Below are 19,219 nucleotides of genomic sequence, written 5' to 3'. Positions count from 1 at the left end.
ACAAACATGAACCTGCCACTGGAGGCAAGCTGGCTGAACGTTGTCCTGGAAGAGGGCAGTCGGGCGAGAAGGGAGGGAAAAGTGCTTCAGGCCCAGGGAGAGCCGGGGTGAGGCTGGGGCAGGACAGGGGCACTTCAGGAACCAGAGCCTGACGGAGGCCAGTGTGACTGCCGTGGAGAGAACAAGGTAGGAGGTGAGGTGGGCGAGGAGAGGCGGCAGAGGCTGGGCACACAGGGCATGGCAGGCTGAGGTAAGAAATTCAGTCTCTATTCCGGGAGTCAAAGAAAGCCTGGAGGTTTGGGGGCAGGGACCAGTATTGTTAAGCAAAGGGAGGCAATCATCAGTGAAAGAGAGCTGGGTCTGGAAGGAGAATTTTGGATTCAGCAAGAATGGATCAGAGGCAAGGGTAAGGTAGAAGAACCCACCAGAAGACTTTCTAGTAGCCCAAGTGAGAAATGGTGGTAGCTCTTAGTCTCAGTGATTAAAACAAGACATGTTTAGCAGGTAAAATCAACAGGACTTGAAAAGTGTCAAGAAGGCCTCCTCCATTTCTAGAGATTTCTTAGCCCTCATTATCATGTCAGGTCTTATGATGAGCTCTTCGTGTACTATGTCAATTAATCCTTCCAAAAATGCAAGGAAGTAGATGTGTTAGCATTCCTACTATAGGGAGAGGTTCAGAGAGGTAAAATAACCTGTCCAGCCATAAAGCTAGCTAGAGTTGGAGTGGAGCGTTGAACCCAGGTTGTGTGACTTTAGGCTTAGTAACCAAACCAATGAGGTGCCCTTTATGGGGTTGGTATGAGAGGTGAGGCTCTGCGGGCATCCCCTGTGAAAATACGTAACATCAGGCACGGGCTGTGTGGAACGACTGGTCTGCAGATGTGACAGTGAAGGCCACCGCTCTAGAATGGCACAGAGGCCACACCACCGGCATTTTCAAAGGGGAGACAGAGCATGGAGGGAAGTAGGTCTAACACAAGCGAAGCTTGCCAAATCTAGAAGGGAGGTCTAAAGCTTACAGAAGAGGGAGGGGGAGAAAAAACATTAGAGAAAATGAAGTTGAGAGAAAGAGTTTGAAGGCTGTGGCAGAAAGGAAAGGAACCGAAAAATGCAGCCCACCCTCCTCCCCATGGCCCAGAGGAGGGAAGGAACACCCAGGAGCAGAGCGGAAATAAGGCTGGAACAGTGAACCAGGACATTGAAGGTGGCCCTAGAACCTCTAAAAATTTGAAATCTTGATGTCAATAAGAAAGGAGGAGAACAAGCGATTATTCTCTCCAAAAGAGAATCCTTAGATAATTTGATGAATTGTGGGAGGCAAAGAGATACAGGTCCTCAAAAACTATTTCCATGTGGTTTCTGTAACCGCAAGTGAATTCCTCATTGATAGGGACTGGATGCTATCCTTTTACCCCACACTGCACAGGCCAGCGTGAGGTTGAGAGCTAACATTGATGGATGCTTCCTGTGTCCCAGGCCCCGTTCTAACAGCTTGACATGGATGGTTTCATGCAATATTCACCATAGCCCTAGGAGATAAGCACTGTCATTATCATTATTCCGCAGATAAGGACACCAGGTTTAGAAAGGTTAAGCCACTTGCCGAGGTTGGGTGCTGGTCCAGAGCTGATCTGTGACTCGAGCCCGAGCCCGGCAGCCAGCAGCCTCTGTGCCTGTGCCCTGAAGCACTTCGCTGTGTAGCTTCCAAGCCAAACACCTAGTAGCTGCTCAGTGTTAATGTCAATCGGAAGAATAAATATTTGTCAACTAAGATTCTACTCTCCGACTCTCCTCAAGCCCTTACTTGAGGCTTGTCTGGTGTTTCCTCTCATCTGCCTTATTGAGATAAACCATAAAATTCCATAGGGGGACTGTCTTTCATTGCCTGATTCCCCCGTCTCTCTCAACACCTCCACCAGCTTCCCCACGTGTGCTCCTGAAACTGACACGTTCCTTGCTAGGCTTCCCCTAGCCTGTGCACTTTGAAGATTAGAGGTTGTTTCTTATGGCCTTGCCTATAATGGACATTGGAAAAGTATAGTCATAAAACCTACCCCAGTGTCTCCTTCAGTGCACACCCAGGACCCTGGAAGAGGACTGTATTCCTTCCCAGTCTTCTAGACTCCCTCGAGCGTCCAATGAGCTGGCCCCTCCCAGATTAGCACCAGTGGCAAATGTAGCTCTGGACCAATGTGCTCTGTGTCTTTCTCTGGTTTCCACTTCCCGTGGAGGCCAGGCTGAGCTTTCTGCTTCGAGCTATTTGTCACACATTTCAGTGATAATTTCTGGGAGAAGGAGACAGATTGCAAGTGATGGATGAGGTGAACTGTGACAGCCCAGAACAGGGTGAGTAAGAGCTGAAGAATGCAGGCAAGCGTGAAATGGTGTGTATGGAGAGGGTGACTTCTCTCCTGAACTCGGGTCCTGCCTAGGGAAGGGCAACGCAGGCTTCCAAAACTCATTTCACTGAAATGAAGCTGATAGAACTTCCAGGCAAGATTTTCCAAAACCCACTTTATATGGGTAAGCAGCCTTCTTTTCTCGAACTGAAAAAAAAAAAAAAAAAAAAGAAATGTCAACGTCACTTCTACATCCAAATTAACCAGCAACACAACCATAGATATGAATCTAAGACACTAAATGTAAATCCAGTTATCTATGCTCTGAAATAAAAGATCTTATCTGGCCTTGTTGTCCATTACCAAGATAACATAAGCACCTGAAGGCAGATGCTCGACTTCCTTACTTGACAATCCCGCTAATGGCCAAAGAGCTCAGGACACAGCTGTGTTTTCTTTTTCTTTTCTTTTCTTTTTTTAAAAAGATGCATTTATTTATCTATTTGATAGATCACAAGTAGGCAGAGAGACAGACGGAGAGAGATAGGAAGGGAAGCAGGCTCCCCACTGAGCAGAGAGCCAGACGTGGGGCTCGATCCCAGGACCCTGTGACCATGACCCGAGCTGAAGGCAGAGGCTCCAACCCACACAGCCATCCAGGCGCCCCCACAGCTGTGTTTTAAGTCCCACGCCCTATAGACTCCTGGGGCATTGAAATAATCTATTTCTTATTGAAGGTTAATCTTACTCTGTTCTCACCCAGGGACCCTACAGTGTTTCCAGGTAGCTGCAGGAACCAAGGAGCCAGGCCTTCTGCATATATTTAAATGCTCCACATGAAATATGCATCTCAGCCGTCCTGAGCTCCAGGGCTCACTTCCCCACCTCTGACCTTTCTTGCAAATGGGAAAAGCCACAGTGACGCTTCTCACTTTTGGCCTGGCTTGTGACGTGTATCCTTGCTTGTACAGAATGGCCATGGAAACTTATTTTTGGTCAGTCATTTGGAATGATATTATAAAAATGCTTTGCACGTTTTGGAGAAGGAGTATCATGGGATCATTGTCTGAGAACAAGCAACAAGGTCACCAGAGAATCTGGGTGCATACTATCGGAGACAGTATGGCCGAACCAGCCTACAGAAATGCGGCATGAGAAGAGCGAGGGGCTGTTTAATGGGAAGTGTGTCCTTCTGACGTGTATGCAGAGGAGTACTTTCTGTACCCACCACATGGTTTTGACCAAATGGGCCGAAATAGCAGCAGATGCTGCCAGATATTGTTTTTTAAGGGTTTTTAAGGCTGTTTCCTTGTTGGTGACTTTGAGATCTCTTTCCTTCCCAGTCTTCTTCTGAAATAAAAACAGACTACCTATCGATCATAATGGACCCAGATGAAGTGCCCCTGGACGAGCAGTGTGAGCGGCTCCCTTATGATGCCAGCAAATGGGAGTTTGCCCGGGAGAGACTGAAACTGGGTAACGTATCAGCAGATGCCTAAACCCACACCAAGCACCTACTGCATACAACACACTGTGCTCCAAGGGCTCCAAAAGTCAACTAGACTCGAGATTCTCCCCTCCAGCTGCTCACAGACCAGCAAGGGAGATGGGCACAGAGGGAAATAATTCTGACAGTATGCTGGGATGCCAGTACAGGGGACCAGGGAGGGGAACGCCAGGGTGGCTCAGTGGGTTAAGCATCTGCCTTGGGCTCAGGTCATGATCCTGGGGTCCTGGGATTGAGCCCCGCATCAGGAAGCCTGCTTCTCCCTCTCCTACTCCCCCTGCTTGTGCTCTCTGACAAATTATAAATCAATCAAAATTTTAATTTTAAATCAAAATTTATTTTTATAAAGGGGGGGAAGACAGGGGCCCTCACTTATTCTCGCCACAGTTTCTAAGCACCTTCTCTGAGCAGCAGACACCCGTCTAAGCCATGAGGCTACGCAGGTGTCTGAGTGCCTTCCCTCCAAAGGTGAAGGAGATTGCCACAGAAGGAGGTAAGTGAAGGGCGCAGATAGTTTCACCATGGGGCTTTCAAGTACAGGCACTCCTAAACAGGGACATTTTTGAGGACGTAGAAATTTGTGACCTAGAACACAATTCAAGATGGCAAGGAACAAACAGCACAACCAAACATGTGGTCAGAGCGTCAGCGCCTCTTCAAAGCTGTGGACCACATAGACCTGTCGGCACAAATCCACAGATTCTATACGCTTCATTTCTGTGGGTGTTTGAAACGTCCAGACAGAGAAGAAAGCCCCAGGGGTCATTTAAGTTTCATTTCTGAAGAGCAAGGATGGTTGTTCCCCTGTAAACATCAGGCAGCCATGCTTTCCTCCAGCTCAGACATCACGATGCAAATTAATCTCCAGCCTGGGGTAGCACAAAACAAAAGGAGCCTCGGTGACTCTTGCCCAAAATATTTGGACTGTGGCTTCTGAAAAATTTCTACTCACTCTTGTGTATGCCAGAATCATTAATAGTTGGAACCGACAAGGGATCATGGATCCAGTGTCCTGGATCTTGTCAAGAAAGAGCCCGTCGTTCCAAATTCGACGGCATTGCCTTGCCTCCCCCAACGGGCAGACTCTATTGGAGTGGGGGGTCTGAGGGGACCATGAGGGAGAAATGGTTCTTGTTATTGTTCTCTTGGGCCTTGAAATGACTCTGCTTACGTTTCTTCTTACACGAGAAAGAATACTTGGCCCCAAGAGTACGTTCTGTTTGGCTTGGGGAAGAAAATTGGAAATCAGTAAAAAGCTGGAGAGACAGGCAAAAGCCAGCAATCGCTGCTGACAGGGGGGGAAAAAATCAACTAAATTTAGAGTAGTTAAGGGCAGGTGGTACACTAGATGAGTTCCTTCTGCAAGTCTAAATTTGATGGCGGCTAGCCCAGCCCCTCCATGACCTTGGCAGGGAACTGGGATAATTTTCCCATAACCATAAGCCATTCTCAGGCCACATTGCTTTCCAGCACTATTAGTCACAATCAAACATGCCTCTTCCCGTATAGGACATATGAGCTCTTTGTCTCATCTCTTCACTCCTTCACCTAGTGTCCCTGTGCTCCCTATCACACTGAGGGACACTGCTAATCCTTCCACCAGATTTCCTGTGGGGCCTCCGTGGGTGTAGATAGTCCCATTTCAGGAGGTTCTCCTTGTGGAAGATCGGTCTTATGGTTCTTTCCCTTCCCGGACTTGCCAGATGTTGTGATTTGGCTCATGTGCTTGTGAGTGTCTTTGATGGGTGAGAAAATGCGTGTTAAGTCAGCTCACTCTGTCTTTCAGGGCAGAGCCCGGCTGCAAGGGCTAGAGGAATGCAACTCCTACTAGCATGGGAGCCCAAGATTTGGGGGGGGGGGGGGGGTTGCGCCAAATAAATGACAGAAAGTAATCTGAAATAATGTCTGGCAAGTGAAAGTATCCAAGATTATGTCTGGATGGATGGAGAGAAAAAGCTGGTTTGATGGGCCGAGTTACAATGGGGCTATAAATACCCAGAAAAGCACACTGTGTAGGGAAATACACAGACAAGTGGCATCCGATTTCAGTTTTTTGTACTCTGTTGGTTCCTATTAGCAGCCCTGTTGAGAGAAGTTGGAATTTATAGTACCTGATAGATGGATACAGTAGGAGTTCAGGTCAAAAGTGTTGCTCCCATTGAAATTCCTGCAATCCAGGAAGAAAAGGAATCTGTTTTGTTAGTGCTTCCTCACTAAACCTATGGGAGATGTCAGCTCTTGTAAATGTATCACAGAAGCTGGGATAATGTCGGACAACACAGCTTTCTATTGCAAAATAAGATCAGAATTACCTAATCTAGGAAACAACATGGGGAATGTGGAATTTGCAAGTGGACGGCGGCTGGGCTGGCGTTGCCTCTTAGAAGGCCAGCTCTGCATGTCAGTGCTGCCGGGCACTGTCCCTGGAGTGTCCCAGGGACCCTGGCCAGTCAAGGACATTCTTGAAGGAGATTCCAGTAGCCTTTCATTGTATGGCCATGACCTAGCACTTTAACAAACCAGTCAGTGGCATTTAGGTAACACCAAGGAGGATTTTAAGGGAAAAGAAGGATCAGGCAAGGTCAAGCCCAGCGTCACCGGGCTCCCCTGAAACTGGAACAGTGGGTCTGGTCTGCCAAAGGATTCCAATGCATCAGATGATTAAAGAGCCCATAATAGCTTCATGCTGTTTTACGAGGCAGCAGTCTGCTTCCAAGAGAATAGATGAAAAGGTCGAGGGAAGCCAAGTGAGAACAAGCTTATTCTCATTGACAGAAGCAAAATCCCCAAGCACTAGTTAAAATCAAGTGTGTTGTGCTGACAAAGAAGGGAATGTGTAGGGGCTGAGGGAAGAGGATACTGCCTGCCCCCAAACAAAGCAAGAGTCTTCGTGGTATGTGGAGAGGTGTCCTAAGATGGAGATTATTACTGGGTTATTTGTCAGGCTCGGGACACTTTCCCTACCAGGCACTGCAGAAGGAAAATGTTCTTTCGCCCCCAAAAAGCAAGGGGGTGAACCTCCAACCAAAGTGCCCTGATCTTCACAAGTCTGCTTGTGTTCTTTCCACACGTGATTTCCACACTCACTACCTGCTGGGTCTGCCCAAGGAACTTTTATTTAAACCTGGAGTCCCCATGCTGGTCTGTTTCATGGACAGTTTTACCCGAAGGGGGAAACAGAGCCCGTATCCCTGTCCATGGTGCCCACTCTGGGAGGAATGACCTTTATCAGTCACTACCCGTCCTTTTGAGAATAAGTATGTGATGTCACCGGTGTTCCCTCCTAATGAAGAGGGAGTCCCCAGGAAGCAGATAAGAAGAGACAGCTACAAAGGGACTCTCATGATCACATTAATAATTGAATTTTTTCTGTGTCCTGACTGGATGCCTGGGATGGTTGGTAGTGAGGGGACAATACTAAGCCGAGCCAGGGTGACATCATCTTTGTTACTGAGTCATTGTGCAGACACGTATAAAGTTGTAATATGATAAGGAAGCAGGAAAGCTTCATTATCAGCTTTGCAAGAGTCTTGAAAACAAACAGAAACCTATGTCTTTGCGGGGAAGGGGCAGGAATATAAGGGAGGGAGAAAGGGAAGAAGGAAGGAAGGTAGGTTGGTTGGTTAACTCATTGAAGATCCCTTATCAGTCTGAGAAAGAGGACTAGGCTGAGAGAGGAGGGGTCGTGTGGAATTAACACTCTTAACTACCAGGATTTACTTTTGACCAGAGGCACTGTGTTGGCCAATTTTCCCGTCAGAAGAACCCAGCCAGAGTGACTTCTGTGGCTCACTCTCCCTTTTGCCACATCATGCTTGATGTGCATTATTTCTCCGGTTCTATTTAGCTACCCGTGTCCTGATATAAAAAGGACCTGAGGTTTTCCCGGGTTGGGGGAATGCCCTGAGGTTTTCCCGGGTTGGGGGAATGCCCTCTTCACAGAGCGTCACCTTCATGGTCTCCAACCCAAGGGTTCCTCAAGGTACCCATAATTGTATGAGACTTGCTGTGAGCGTCTCACAAGTTCCCAAATTACTACTCTTCCTTCTTCACGAAGGCCCGGAAGGCTTCTGGCTTCAGGCTTCTGGGAAGAGTCAGACGTGGTTATCTCTCCCTCCGAGTCACATGGTCTCATGCGAGGACAAGGAAAGAAACATGGTGACAGTGGTCACAGAACATGAGAGGGGCCATGAAAGACACCTGACTTTGTTATGACATTTGGCAACCATGTCTCTGTGGCTGAAACAAATTGCTCTGAGGAGTTGCTAGGTTCAAGTGCTGTGCCCTGGAGATGTGGGCATCATGTAAGGGCACATTAGAAGAGCTGGGAGTATGCTGCCTCAAAGGAAGGCTGAGAAATGATTTAGCGACTTTTGTGTAGCTATGGGGTGTTACTAGAACCGACAGTGGTGAGTATCATTCTGTTTCTTCCTTTCTGTTGAAAACAGGTCAGAAAGAGGGGCATGCTCATGGCTCAGTTGGTTAAGCATCTGTCTTCTGCTCAGGTCATGATCCCAGAGTCCTGGGATCGAGCCCCAAGTGTGGCTCCCTGCTCAGTGGAGAGCCTGCTTCTCCTCTCTCTGCCACTCGCCTCTCTACTGCATTCTCTTTCTCCCCCTCTCTCAAATTAATCAATAAAATCTTAAAAGAAAACAAATCAGGAGAAATCACCTTAAGAGGCAAGAAAAGTGGCTTAGGTTAAACAAAGGGAAGTCTTGGTCGTCATGTTGTTAAACCATGGAAGAGACTCCCCAGAAGGATTTGCTGAAGAGGAAACTGGTCACCCACCCACAGGAAATGCCTTCCAGGTGCCCAGCCTAGCTACAAGGGACAAAGGCCCCTCAGAATCCCAGTGAAGAGGTGGAAGGAAGATACCCAGAAACATGTCCCTTACTTTGGCTCTTTGGGCTGAGCTTATTGGGGATTCCATTCAAAGTCTACATGGCTCACACACGCACATAGGACACCAGGCGCTCTCTTCCTGAACAAGACTTAACCTCACCCTGCTGACTTGGCAAACAAATGAATGCCTTCTTTTCATTGCAGGCAAGTCCCTTGGAAGAGGGGCTTTTGGAAAAGTGGTTCAAGCTTCTGCATTTGGCATTAAGAAGTCACCCACGTGCCGGACTGTGGCTGTGAAAATGCTGAAAGGTATGGGGGCCATAGCTTGGCTTTCAGCAGACTGGTCGCCTTCCTAAAACCCTAGTGCAAGCTCGATAGGGCCTAGGAACAGACGTGGCTATTTCTGGCCATGTAAATGGTCTTCCGCTACTGGAAGCAGGCTTGGCTTCAGGAGTTTTAGATCGGGCCAGTGAGAGCTCAGCATAAACGTTATAAATGAAACCACCGAGCACTGCCCACGGGAAAGCAATTTCTGTCACCTCAAAGATCTTTCTCGTCTCCCATTGTGGCCTCTAAACTACCAGGGATTCAAGCTCACTGCAACCACAGGTTCAGAGTTTTGGAATGATCCATTATGATCTTGTAATGGGAAATTAGCGACCTTGTAATGGGAAATTAGCTGTGTGTCGTAAATCCCGGGGGCTTGGATGGGGCTTGACCTGACTATAAAGTATAATTATGAAGCTGCAATAATTGAGATCATCAGAACTCTTAACTGTTTTATACTGTCAAGTCCACCCACAAAACATTTCCTCTTTAGAAATTAAAAAATATATCTATCTTTCTAGTGTTGACGAATACTACCACTCTCCGAAGCCCTTGGGAGGTGGAGTCACGTGACAAAGTGATTTATGACCCCCACAGGACAGATGAAAATGAAAATAGGTGGAAAGTGCATAACCTAGCCTCCCCAAAGAGGCAGGTGTCTTTTAAAATATGGAAAATACTTCATTTCTTCATTCATGGTGGAATTTTCATGTCTTTTTTACTCCTTTGAAGATTCCAAAGCTAAAAAGTACTGGAAACCCCGAAGGGCATTTTTCTAGCTTTCCCAGCTCTCTGAGATAGGACCAGGGGATGCCGGGGCATGGGGGGCTGTGAGCCCAGCCAGGCAGATCCCTACGAAAGGCTCCAGGAGAAACGACCAGTCGCATACAAAGAATGAACATGTCCTTTCTTCCAGCATGGAAGCCAGCATTACAAGAGCCCCATGAAATGGTATTTTCTACCCCCAAAAGGCTGTCCTTGTCACGCAAAGGCTCTGATAAAGCTCTACAAGGAACCTAACCGTTCTACCAGAAAGTAGCCGGGGAAGGAATCTTAGACCCACGAATCAGGACTAATGCTTGAAAGGGACTGCCCTGACTTCCTGTGAGAACCCTCACCCTCCAGCACCCTGCCCCCACCCCAGCCCCAGATGCTGAAGGGAAGAGCCATCACCATGTCCTCTGTGTGAGAAAGCACCAGACTAAGTGCTTTCATGTGTTAGGCTAAACCACATGAAGTTGCCATTTTTCTGATTTTGGGGTCTCCAGCCTTGTGAGGTAGGTATCATTCTCCCAGTTGGTAGATGAGGAAACAGGGGCCCTAAAGGTTAAATCATCTCTGCAAGGCCCCAAAGCTCCCAATGCAAAAGTCAGGGTTTGAGAGCAGCCCTCCCCCCTCCCCCCCTCACCACAGCGCTGCTACACAAGAGGGGCTGCCGAGACCGGTCTCTGGTAAATGGCCCAGTGCTCCAAAATCCTTACATGATCCTAGCTCAAGCTATAGAGACAACCTATTATCCAACCTTGAACGAAGTTGAAACTCCGTCTGGAAGCATCTGCTTCCTCAGCTGGTCCGTTTCCCGGCTGACTACCACACATCGTCTCCCCGAGAGGCGGGTCTGAAGCTCATGCCTGTCTGTCCTGGATCCAAGAGAACACCTGCCTGGAAATGGAACAATCCAGGCAAGGGAGCCTGGTTTCCCCACTCTGTGCCAAAGGGACATGGAAACATAGAAGCGTGCCGGGGCTGTTGAGTTTGAGGGGGACGATGCTGACTTGACAATTTTTAAAGGCCCAAAGAATGTATTCTTCGCAATACAGAAATAGCAGGGTACGATATCCTTATAAATCCTCGTCTTTTTAAAGCCACGAGTCTTGATTTTTAAAAGATGGCCAAATCACCCACTCCATGAAATTCGTAAAAACCATTTTCATTCAGCTTTTTTGCTCGAATTGGTTGGCCATCTGTTTCTAGGAGAAATTGAAAAGACAGAATGTCAGAGATAGGCCGTGAGTCAGAAGCTCCTTCAAAGTGCCCTTGAGGCAGACCTTTAACCTTTTTTGGGCCTCGTGCCCATGTCTGAAATAAGAAGAGTGTTCATGGTGTTTATCTTTCTAGCACATATTTGTGAAGCATCTACTATAAGCCACTCATGATCCCATTGAAGAGATCTAGAGTTTATCTGGTTATTACTTAAAAAATAATTTTTAAAAATGATTTGTGCTTGTGAAATGCCACGCACATGTTCTGGCCATTTCCCAGACTGTTCTACAGAACTACTCGCATCTGTGTACAAAGATTACATGTTGGCTATCTACTACAGTGTTATTTGTAAAGGCAAAACACACACACACCCCAACTGGAGGCAGTTCAAATGTCAAGAATGCTACAAGAATGGGAAAAGTCTCTGACATATTAAAAAAAAAAAAAAAGGCAAAAAAAAAATACAGAGAGAGGATTCCTTTTATGCAAACAAAACAAGAAGACCTTTAAGTAGGTATATGTGTTTATAAATATATAGAAGAAAGTCTAGGGAGGTTAAGTGGTTGGAGTGATTCTCACTTTTTACTCTGTATACATCATATTGTTAGAATATTTTACAAGATTATATGACTTTATCTTTTTTAATTTTGTAAATGCCTTATAAGTTAATCAGTAAGAAAGACACCTCCCCACCCATTCCCCACCACCACCAAAAAAAAAAAAAAAAAAAAAGAGCGAAAACAAACAGAACAAACTTAATTTAGGCTTTAGACTCTGCTAAAACTTAGAGTGATGTTGTTTATCTCTGCGAATGAAGTTGAAGTCAGATGCTTACGGATCCTTACAACTCGAGATAACCCTGCAGACTCCAGGGAGGAAAAGGTTATAGGGAGAAAATAACACATTGCAAAGATGTTTACAGAAGCGGCCCTCGCACTCCTGCAGACCCCCGGTGCTCCTTCTTTGTAACTCTTCAAAGAGGGGAAAGTGAGAAAAAGAGGGGAGGTGTGGGCTCATCCCCTGTCTGGAAGGCTCTTGCCGTGCCTGGTTCTGTGGGGCGGAAGCCTTTGGAAGGCGCCTCCACAAGGTGCCCAGCTCTGAGTCAGCGCATTGCTGAGCAGACCAGGTCCACCAAGAGGAAATGCCCAGTGACTAACCCCACCACTGCTTCTGGGCCTTACTGTAATCAAAAGGATGTTGGCTCAGGAGGGAGGGAGTAATGAAAACAGTCTGGAGACCCAGTCTTTCTGCAGAATGTGGGGAAGTTAACGAAGCAACCGGCCGAACATTGGCAAACACGGAGGGCAGGAATGCCGCCTCCAGCGGAAAGAGCCCCATTGTCCTGTCGCCCTGACTCTTCCTTGTGTCTCACACAGAGGGGGCCACAGCCAGCGAGTACAAAGCTCTGATGACTGAGCTCAAGATCTTGACCCACATCGGCCACCATCTGAATGTAGTCAACCTGCTGGGAGCCTGTACCAAGCAAGGAGGTAAATGAGGAGGAGGGCCTGCCCCCTCGTCCCCGTTGGCCATACAGCTCCTTCTCCCGGTCCCTCCTCGCGTCCCGAAAAACGGCCTCTCCGTAGGACCCGAGGAAACAATTTGTCCCTTTATGGAAAGGCACTCCCATCCTAGAAATGCCTTCCCTGTACAATTAGTTGAAAGGTTCTAAAGAGAAGGGTTCCCTTTGAGACTTCCTTCCATGGGCTCCAGGTCAAGTGGAGAGCATTTTTGTCTGAGAACGGCTTTGAAGGGAGTGTGGCCGGAGCTAAGGTAATGGATGGAAGGGGGAGCTCTCCTTGAAGCTTCTCATAAAGGAAGGAGTCGCTACTGGTGGGATCTCAGGAGGAGAGGATGTAAGGGACACCCAGAAGGGCCCTTCTCCTCAGACAGGTTTTCCTCTCTGGGGCAAGTGGCCGAGACAGGGCTGTGGTTATGACTCAGGCCTCCAGCATGTTCCTGAAGACCTGTCTGCCTTCCCCTGTGGCACCGTTAGCACTTGGCTATAGGTGTGTGATTACTGCTTTAGGCAGAAAGAAAGGTGCAGAACACCTGTGCAGTCAGTGTTCTCCAAGGTCAACAAACGTAGTAGCAATGAAGGGTCGTCGGGAAGACGCTACCTGTTCAGAGTAGCAGTGGGTACAGAAAGCAGGTGAGGACTGAGAGGCTCCCACTAGAGTCCTAGAGACCCAGCCCTGGCTGCCTGCTTCTCCCTTACCCTTGGGAATGGACAAGTGACAAGCCATCTGTTTTCCTGCAGGGCCTCTGATGGTGATTGTCGAATATTGCAAATATGGAAATCTGTCCAACTACCTCAAGAGCAAACGAGACTTATTCTTTCTCAACAAGGTAAGGAATTTAGGGGGCCGATGTTTAGGCTATGGTGGCATAAAGCAAGAGAAACCTGCATTTTTCCATTAACCACTAAGCCCCAAACCCTATCTCTGCTCTTTCTTTCCATGCTAATATATCACACTTTTTGTAGGCAGAGCAGAGAGTACATAATCCCAGCATAGGCAGCAACAATTAGAGGTTAAAATTTCGAGTCATCTACCTGACTACCCATCCAAGCACCTTGAGCACTTTCTCGCCTTCTCTCTCTCCATATATACAGACACCGACCCAAAGCACTTAGTTACTTGTTTCTTTAAAGAAGATGAGAAGTTGTCTCCATTTACTAGAGAAAAGAAGGACTCAACTGGGTGACTTTGCCGTGACCCTGAAGCCAGTGACAGGGCCCAGGAAATTATTTTCTCCTCTTGCTGTGCCCTTTCCTTCGCCTTTCTCAGACCCTCACCACCCATGTCAGCCCTGTGCAAACACAGAACTGGCCTCACCCACTAAAATAAAGCCATATAACAAAAGGAACATGTAGGTTTAAGTCCTGAAGGCAGAGATTACCGAATGGAGGAATAAAACTTGGCCACTGTGACCCATCCTACCAGGGCTGTGTCTTTCTCTGCCCTGGAGCCGCCTGAGGAGCAAGGACTCAACATTATTATTACCTGATAATCAACAGTGTTGGTAATGAGTCCGTGCATTGTGGTGATTCAACACGCAGACTCAGAATCAGACGTCCTGGTTTAAATCCTGTCTCTGTCATTCAAAATCTGGGACCTTGGGCAAGTTACTCAATCTCTCGGTCTCAGTTCCCTCCTTTATTAAATGGAGGTACTGACAGCACCGAAGTCATGCCATTGTTGACAGAATCACATTTTTCACCGAGTTAAGCACTCCAGACATGTTAATGGTCATTGTGCCGATTGACCCACTGAGCGAGAAAAGACTGGGAGAGTCCATCTTAATGCCACTGATCTATATGACCTAGACAATGGATAAAGTGCCACACATCCACACATCTATCACATGGTAGTCATAGAACATACAAATAAGAACCACCGGCCAGCTGGCCAGTTTTCTCATGCCTCCAACTTTGGCCCAACTGAAGACACAGGTGGTCTACCCGACTTGGAAACATTTATCAAGAACTTCCTGTCTCCCATTTTAAACCATGCCCTCCAGTAGTTAGAATCTTGAAGTTGAAGGGGCACCTGGCTGGCTCAGTCAGTAGAGCATGTGACTCAATCTCAGGGTCCTGAGTTCAAGTCCCATACTGGGGGTAGAAATTATTAAAAAAAAAAAAAAAAATCTTGAATCTGAAAAGGACCTTGTGTTCAGCTAGTTCATGCTCTCACATTATAGATGTGCCCAGAAAAGTCAGTGAAAGATTGCCTTAAGGACACTCACTTATGCAGATGTGAAGTTTGGGAGAAAAGAGCCCCCGCTCTCTTGACAACGGTTGCAAAGCTTTTCTGGGCCTTAGGCTGGATAAGGAAAGTGGAGTGGGGCAGGAGGGGGGGGAAACACCATTAAGTAAAAGGGGAAAGTGGTGGCCCAAGTTGGGAGCAGTGCAAAGTCCCCTCAGTCCTGAAATTCTGGACTGGCTTCAAGAAGAACTAAAGCGGCAGCATACCCCAGGGACCTGGGCAGGATGGAACGTTTGGGTTCGTGCATCTTTTGTTTAGAAGGCTCTGCTTCCTCCTCTGGCTATATTTAATGATTCACCCCCCTGTTGGTGGAGCTCAGTGCTTTCATGGAAAACACATGGCTGTATTTCATATTTGGAACCTAAAGGAATATAAAGAGAAAGTGAAGGAAAAACTGAAAGCCTAAATAGAAATGGGATATTTCGTTTTCCAAATAAATGCAGCAGGATCTCTCAATACTACTTGTAATAAATCTACCACATTCTGCCAGAGTCTCGAAAGTTCCATACATACACCTTTATTTCACGGCAGTGGTTACCAGTAAGCCAAGCTGAATGCAGCACTGATGGGGAGTCAAGAAGGGGGGGTGAGGGAGCTTGAGTTATGACCCCTGCAGACGTGTCCAGGGCTGGGACCCCTGGGAGGACGAGGATGAAGGCGGCCTGGAGAGCAGAGAGCATGGATTGTCGCCTGCTGAGCCGTGGGCAGACCTGTTGAACACTTTCCTTCTCACACCCTTGCCAGTGCCTTTTCCCTGCTGCCTTGTGTTCTGACCCCGGGTCTCGTGAAAAATCCAATTCCAGTCCCCAGCTGAGCAGAACCAACTCTAACTGCCTCTGGGAGACACAGTAACAAAGAATTACAGTTTACCTCTTCTCAGGTAGGTCATGTGGGGTGGCAGTGCGGGTCTATGCTGTGGCCTGCCTGTCCCCCCCGTGCAGGGCTCCTGGGGGGCTATGGTAAGGCAAGAGCCTGGTTACCTCCCACTCTTGAGTTTGTCAGGCGGTCCCGGCGGTGGCTCCCTCCTGTCCTCTGCTTACTCCCACTGCGCCCTCTAGTGGAACGATCTCTCCTAACGGGTGACATGTATGGGGAAAGCCAAGCAAGGCCGTGCTGTGAGTCCCAGCTCTGCCACTCAAGGCAGGTGCATCAAGGGCCCCAGTCCCTCTCAGCCCCTTCCTCAGTACTGACAGCTGGTGTGACTGAGCCGAGGTCTGTGCTCCACCAGCACATGGCCACGAGGCCACCGGGCACGCCAAGTTTGTAGTGTCACAGTTACCAGGTGAATTACCAGAGATGATAAAAATCTTTTCCAGTTCCACGCCAACACTCAGAACCAACACATCCTTTCCTAGGAGACCAAATATCGTAAGATAGAGCTTTTCCAGGGAGGAAAATGGAACCCCAAAATGGAGGTGATTTGCCCCATATCACATAATTAATGAAAGAGCCAGATTACACACCAGGGCTTGGATCGCCAGTCCGGGATGAAAGGCCTTCTCTACTCGTACCAGGATTCAGCTGGATCTTTGTTCTAAATGGGGGAGGGGGAACGACACAAAGAAATGGTCATGTTCCCGACTTCTCCAAAGATACTAGAGAAATCGTTAAGTACGGCCGTCTCTCATTACTCACAGGCGTTATGCCAAGGGAAACCCCAAGTCCACGAGGGGTTTGTTCCTATTATTCAGATCATCTTTCACAAGGTGGCATGCGGTACTGGAAAAGTAGTTACAGGCATGGACTGGAGTTGGCCAAAGCTGGGGACAAGTGTTGCCATTTCCTACTCGCACGTGACTTACTATTGGCCTCCTCCGAACCTGTTTCTTCCTGTCTCAGCAATAACTACTTCATAAAATTGTCACAAAGACTAAATGAGAAAATGTCCCTAAGAGTCTTAATATACTGGTGGCCCTGAGCAAGCCTTCGGTGAATACCAGTGACTGTTAATATTTCTTTATCGTACCTAAGATGCTATCTTGAAATCCACTCGAAAGCCCAACAGACTCCAGAACCCCGTGAAGAGCCAGACATCTGAGCCCTAGGGCCGTTGCCACCAATTTATCACCCATCTTGTGCAAGGACATTCTCCCAACTCAGGCGCCCGGCCCCTGGAGGGATCAGTTTCCCCCATCGCTGTTCTGAAACTCTCTTTCCTCTGTGTCCCTTCTTTCGGTCCAAAGGATGCCGCATTACACGTGGAGCCTAAGACAGAAAAAATGGAGCCAGACCTTGAACAAGACAAGAAACCAAGACTAGATAGTGTCACCAGCAGCGAGAGCTTCGCAAGCTCTGGGTTTCAGGAAGATAAAAGTCTGAGCGATGTTGAGGAAGAGGAGGGTAGGTATTAATTCCTTCCTGTCCTACAGTCTGAGATATTTTTACAACATACTGTGCATCTCTGACATTTTTTTCTTATTTATCACCCTAATAAACATCCGTGGGAGACTTGAAGGGTAATGTCCTGAGGAGATAAGATTTGAATTAAGATTATTTACAGAGTTACTAATTTTGACAGGGAACTGTGCAATTGTCTCCCCTCAGGGCTTTTTGTCCAAACGGGTCATGCCCCCCCCCCACCTCCACCCCATGCTTGGGGAGAATGGGCTGGAGGCCTGGAAAAATCTCTGATATTCATGTTGAAACTCCAATGCTCTTAAAAATGAACTCTGATCTACTTGTTGGTTTTATGTTTTGCTAACATTGTTCCAATAAACTGGGATTTGGTGGAATAACAAGAACCATTACAAACAGTTACGGTTTTAATGCTTTCCAGACTCTGATGATTTCTACAAGCAGCCCATCACTATGGAAGATCTGATTTCTTACAGTTTCCAAGTGGCCAGAGGCATGGAGTTTTTGTCTTCCAGAAAGGTCAGCCTTGCCTTTTACTGCTTTTCTTCTTTGCCAGGCCCAGACATGTGGACATTCTATGGACTCACGCTCACCGTGGCTCTCAATCTGCCCTTCCTAGTATTTGCTTAGACTTATGTAGAGGAAACATCACAACAAGTGCTTCGATTTGTCCTGATAGGGACAGAGGAACCCTGGATACCCATGAGTAGACCTGGATTCCAGGGGAAAACCTCCCCAGGCTTCCGACCAGACAAACCTGGCCACCACTGTCCACATTGCCCTCTGGGGTGTTTTCAAACTGGCCAGAATTTCAGAATACACAACTTCCTGGGAGAGCTCCTGTTAATTCATCCATGTGGAGTGCGCCGTGAAGTTGCAGCCAGATCATGATCTGACCTTGGTGGCTCAGGTCTAAAGGCGGGGGCGGGGGTGATGGGATTTTGCTCACGGGGAGCCATCGATGGCCAGCTTGGTTTACCAGGAACGCTGTCCTGCCAACCAGTGGCAAAGCGGACTTGGGGCATTTTGTGGCTTTGGGGCCTAGGGAGGGGTAGGGGGGTGCCTATATGTAAAGAAACGCCTTCATGTTTATGGTACCCCATGGGCTCTGGAAGTCGCTCCCTTCATGTGAAGGAAGCATGTGAAATGGATCCTCCAATTAAGAGGAATTAGGACACTGAAAAGGCACAGGGCAACGGTGGGTCAGATTAAGGAAACGCAGTGATGACGTAACTGTTTCGTTCTAGTGCATTCATCGGGACCTGGCAGCAAGAAATATTCTTTTATCTGAGAACAATGTGGTGAAGATTTGCGATTTTGGCCTTGCCCGGGATATTTATAAGAACCCCGATTATGTGAGAAAAGGAGATGTAAGTCCGTGTGGTGTTTCTTTGACTCATTTATACCGTCATCTTTAAACCACAGACCAAAGCCCTGGGTAAATATTTACACACTCCCTGCAAATCTGCTTTCTGTGCAGACGTGCAGCCCAGATGGGCTGTGTACCAGAGAGCCCTCACGGGGGGCTCAGAAAGACCCCCGTCTCCTGGTTCTGTTCTCTCCCCCATTGCTGGCTTGGTACCTTTCGGGCAGCACTGCCAGAGCCCGGTACCCCGAGAGGTGTTCAGTCCAGTGGGGGGCCTGGGAAGACCCCCCTCGCTGCCCCCCTTCGACTCCTGTGGGAGTTCCCTGTACTCTGTACAGCTGGAAGGAACAGCTTGGACTCTTTCCCTCAAATAAACCCGGGTGATTGATTCAGCAGGTGTGGATAGCTCAGGAAAGGGTGGGGGAGGGTATCCGTCTTATCTGGAGGAGGAGGAAATGGTTTACCCTCCCATGCCTGCCTTCCCACCTAGCATCTCCCTGCTGGCTCCCACTGGCTTCTCTTCTGCGCTTGTTTTTGAACAGAGTGTTATTTTTCACCTTTGTGGGTGACCTCCTGTGTCCTCTCTTCTCCAGCCCGGGGGCTGAAGCCAGTGTCTGGGCTCTGAGGAGGACTGAGGGAGCAGCTCTCCAACTTCATGGGGCCTGGAGGGCTTATGAAACCATAACTGATTGAGCTCCGCCCCCCCCCCCCCCCCCCCCCCCCCCCCCCC

General features: G+C 48.0%; 1 protein-coding gene across 2 annotated transcripts in view; it reads left to right on the top strand.

Annotated features, from left to right (window-relative positions):
- Window positions 1–19,219, top strand: part of FLT1 (fms related receptor tyrosine kinase 1) — a 176,297-nt gene that overhangs the window by 138,470 nt on the left and 18,608 nt on the right. For both annotated transcript variants that reach the window (XM_059378154.1, XM_059378155.1), the window contains 7 exons: window positions 3,686–3,818; window positions 8,896–9,000; window positions 12,378–12,491; window positions 13,262–13,350; window positions 16,952–17,108; window positions 17,545–17,642; window positions 18,371–18,493. In XM_059378154.1, the coding sequence (XP_059234137.1) occupies window positions 3,686–3,818; window positions 8,896–9,000; window positions 12,378–12,491; window positions 13,262–13,350; window positions 16,952–17,108; window positions 17,545–17,642; window positions 18,371–18,493 (819 nt within the window). The remainder of the gene's footprint in view (window positions 1–3,685; window positions 3,819–8,895; window positions 9,001–12,377; window positions 12,492–13,261; window positions 13,351–16,951; window positions 17,109–17,544; window positions 17,643–18,370; window positions 18,494–19,219) is intronic.

Source organism: Mustela nigripes, chromosome 15 (assembly GCF_022355385.1).
Source record: "Mustela nigripes isolate SB6536 chromosome 15, MUSNIG.SB6536, whole genome shotgun sequence".
Taxonomy (NCBI): Eukaryota; Metazoa; Chordata; class Mammalia; order Carnivora; family Mustelidae; genus Mustela; species Mustela nigripes.
The sequence above is the reverse complement of the archived record's forward strand: the minus strand, read 5'-3'. Positions and strand labels throughout refer to the sequence as shown.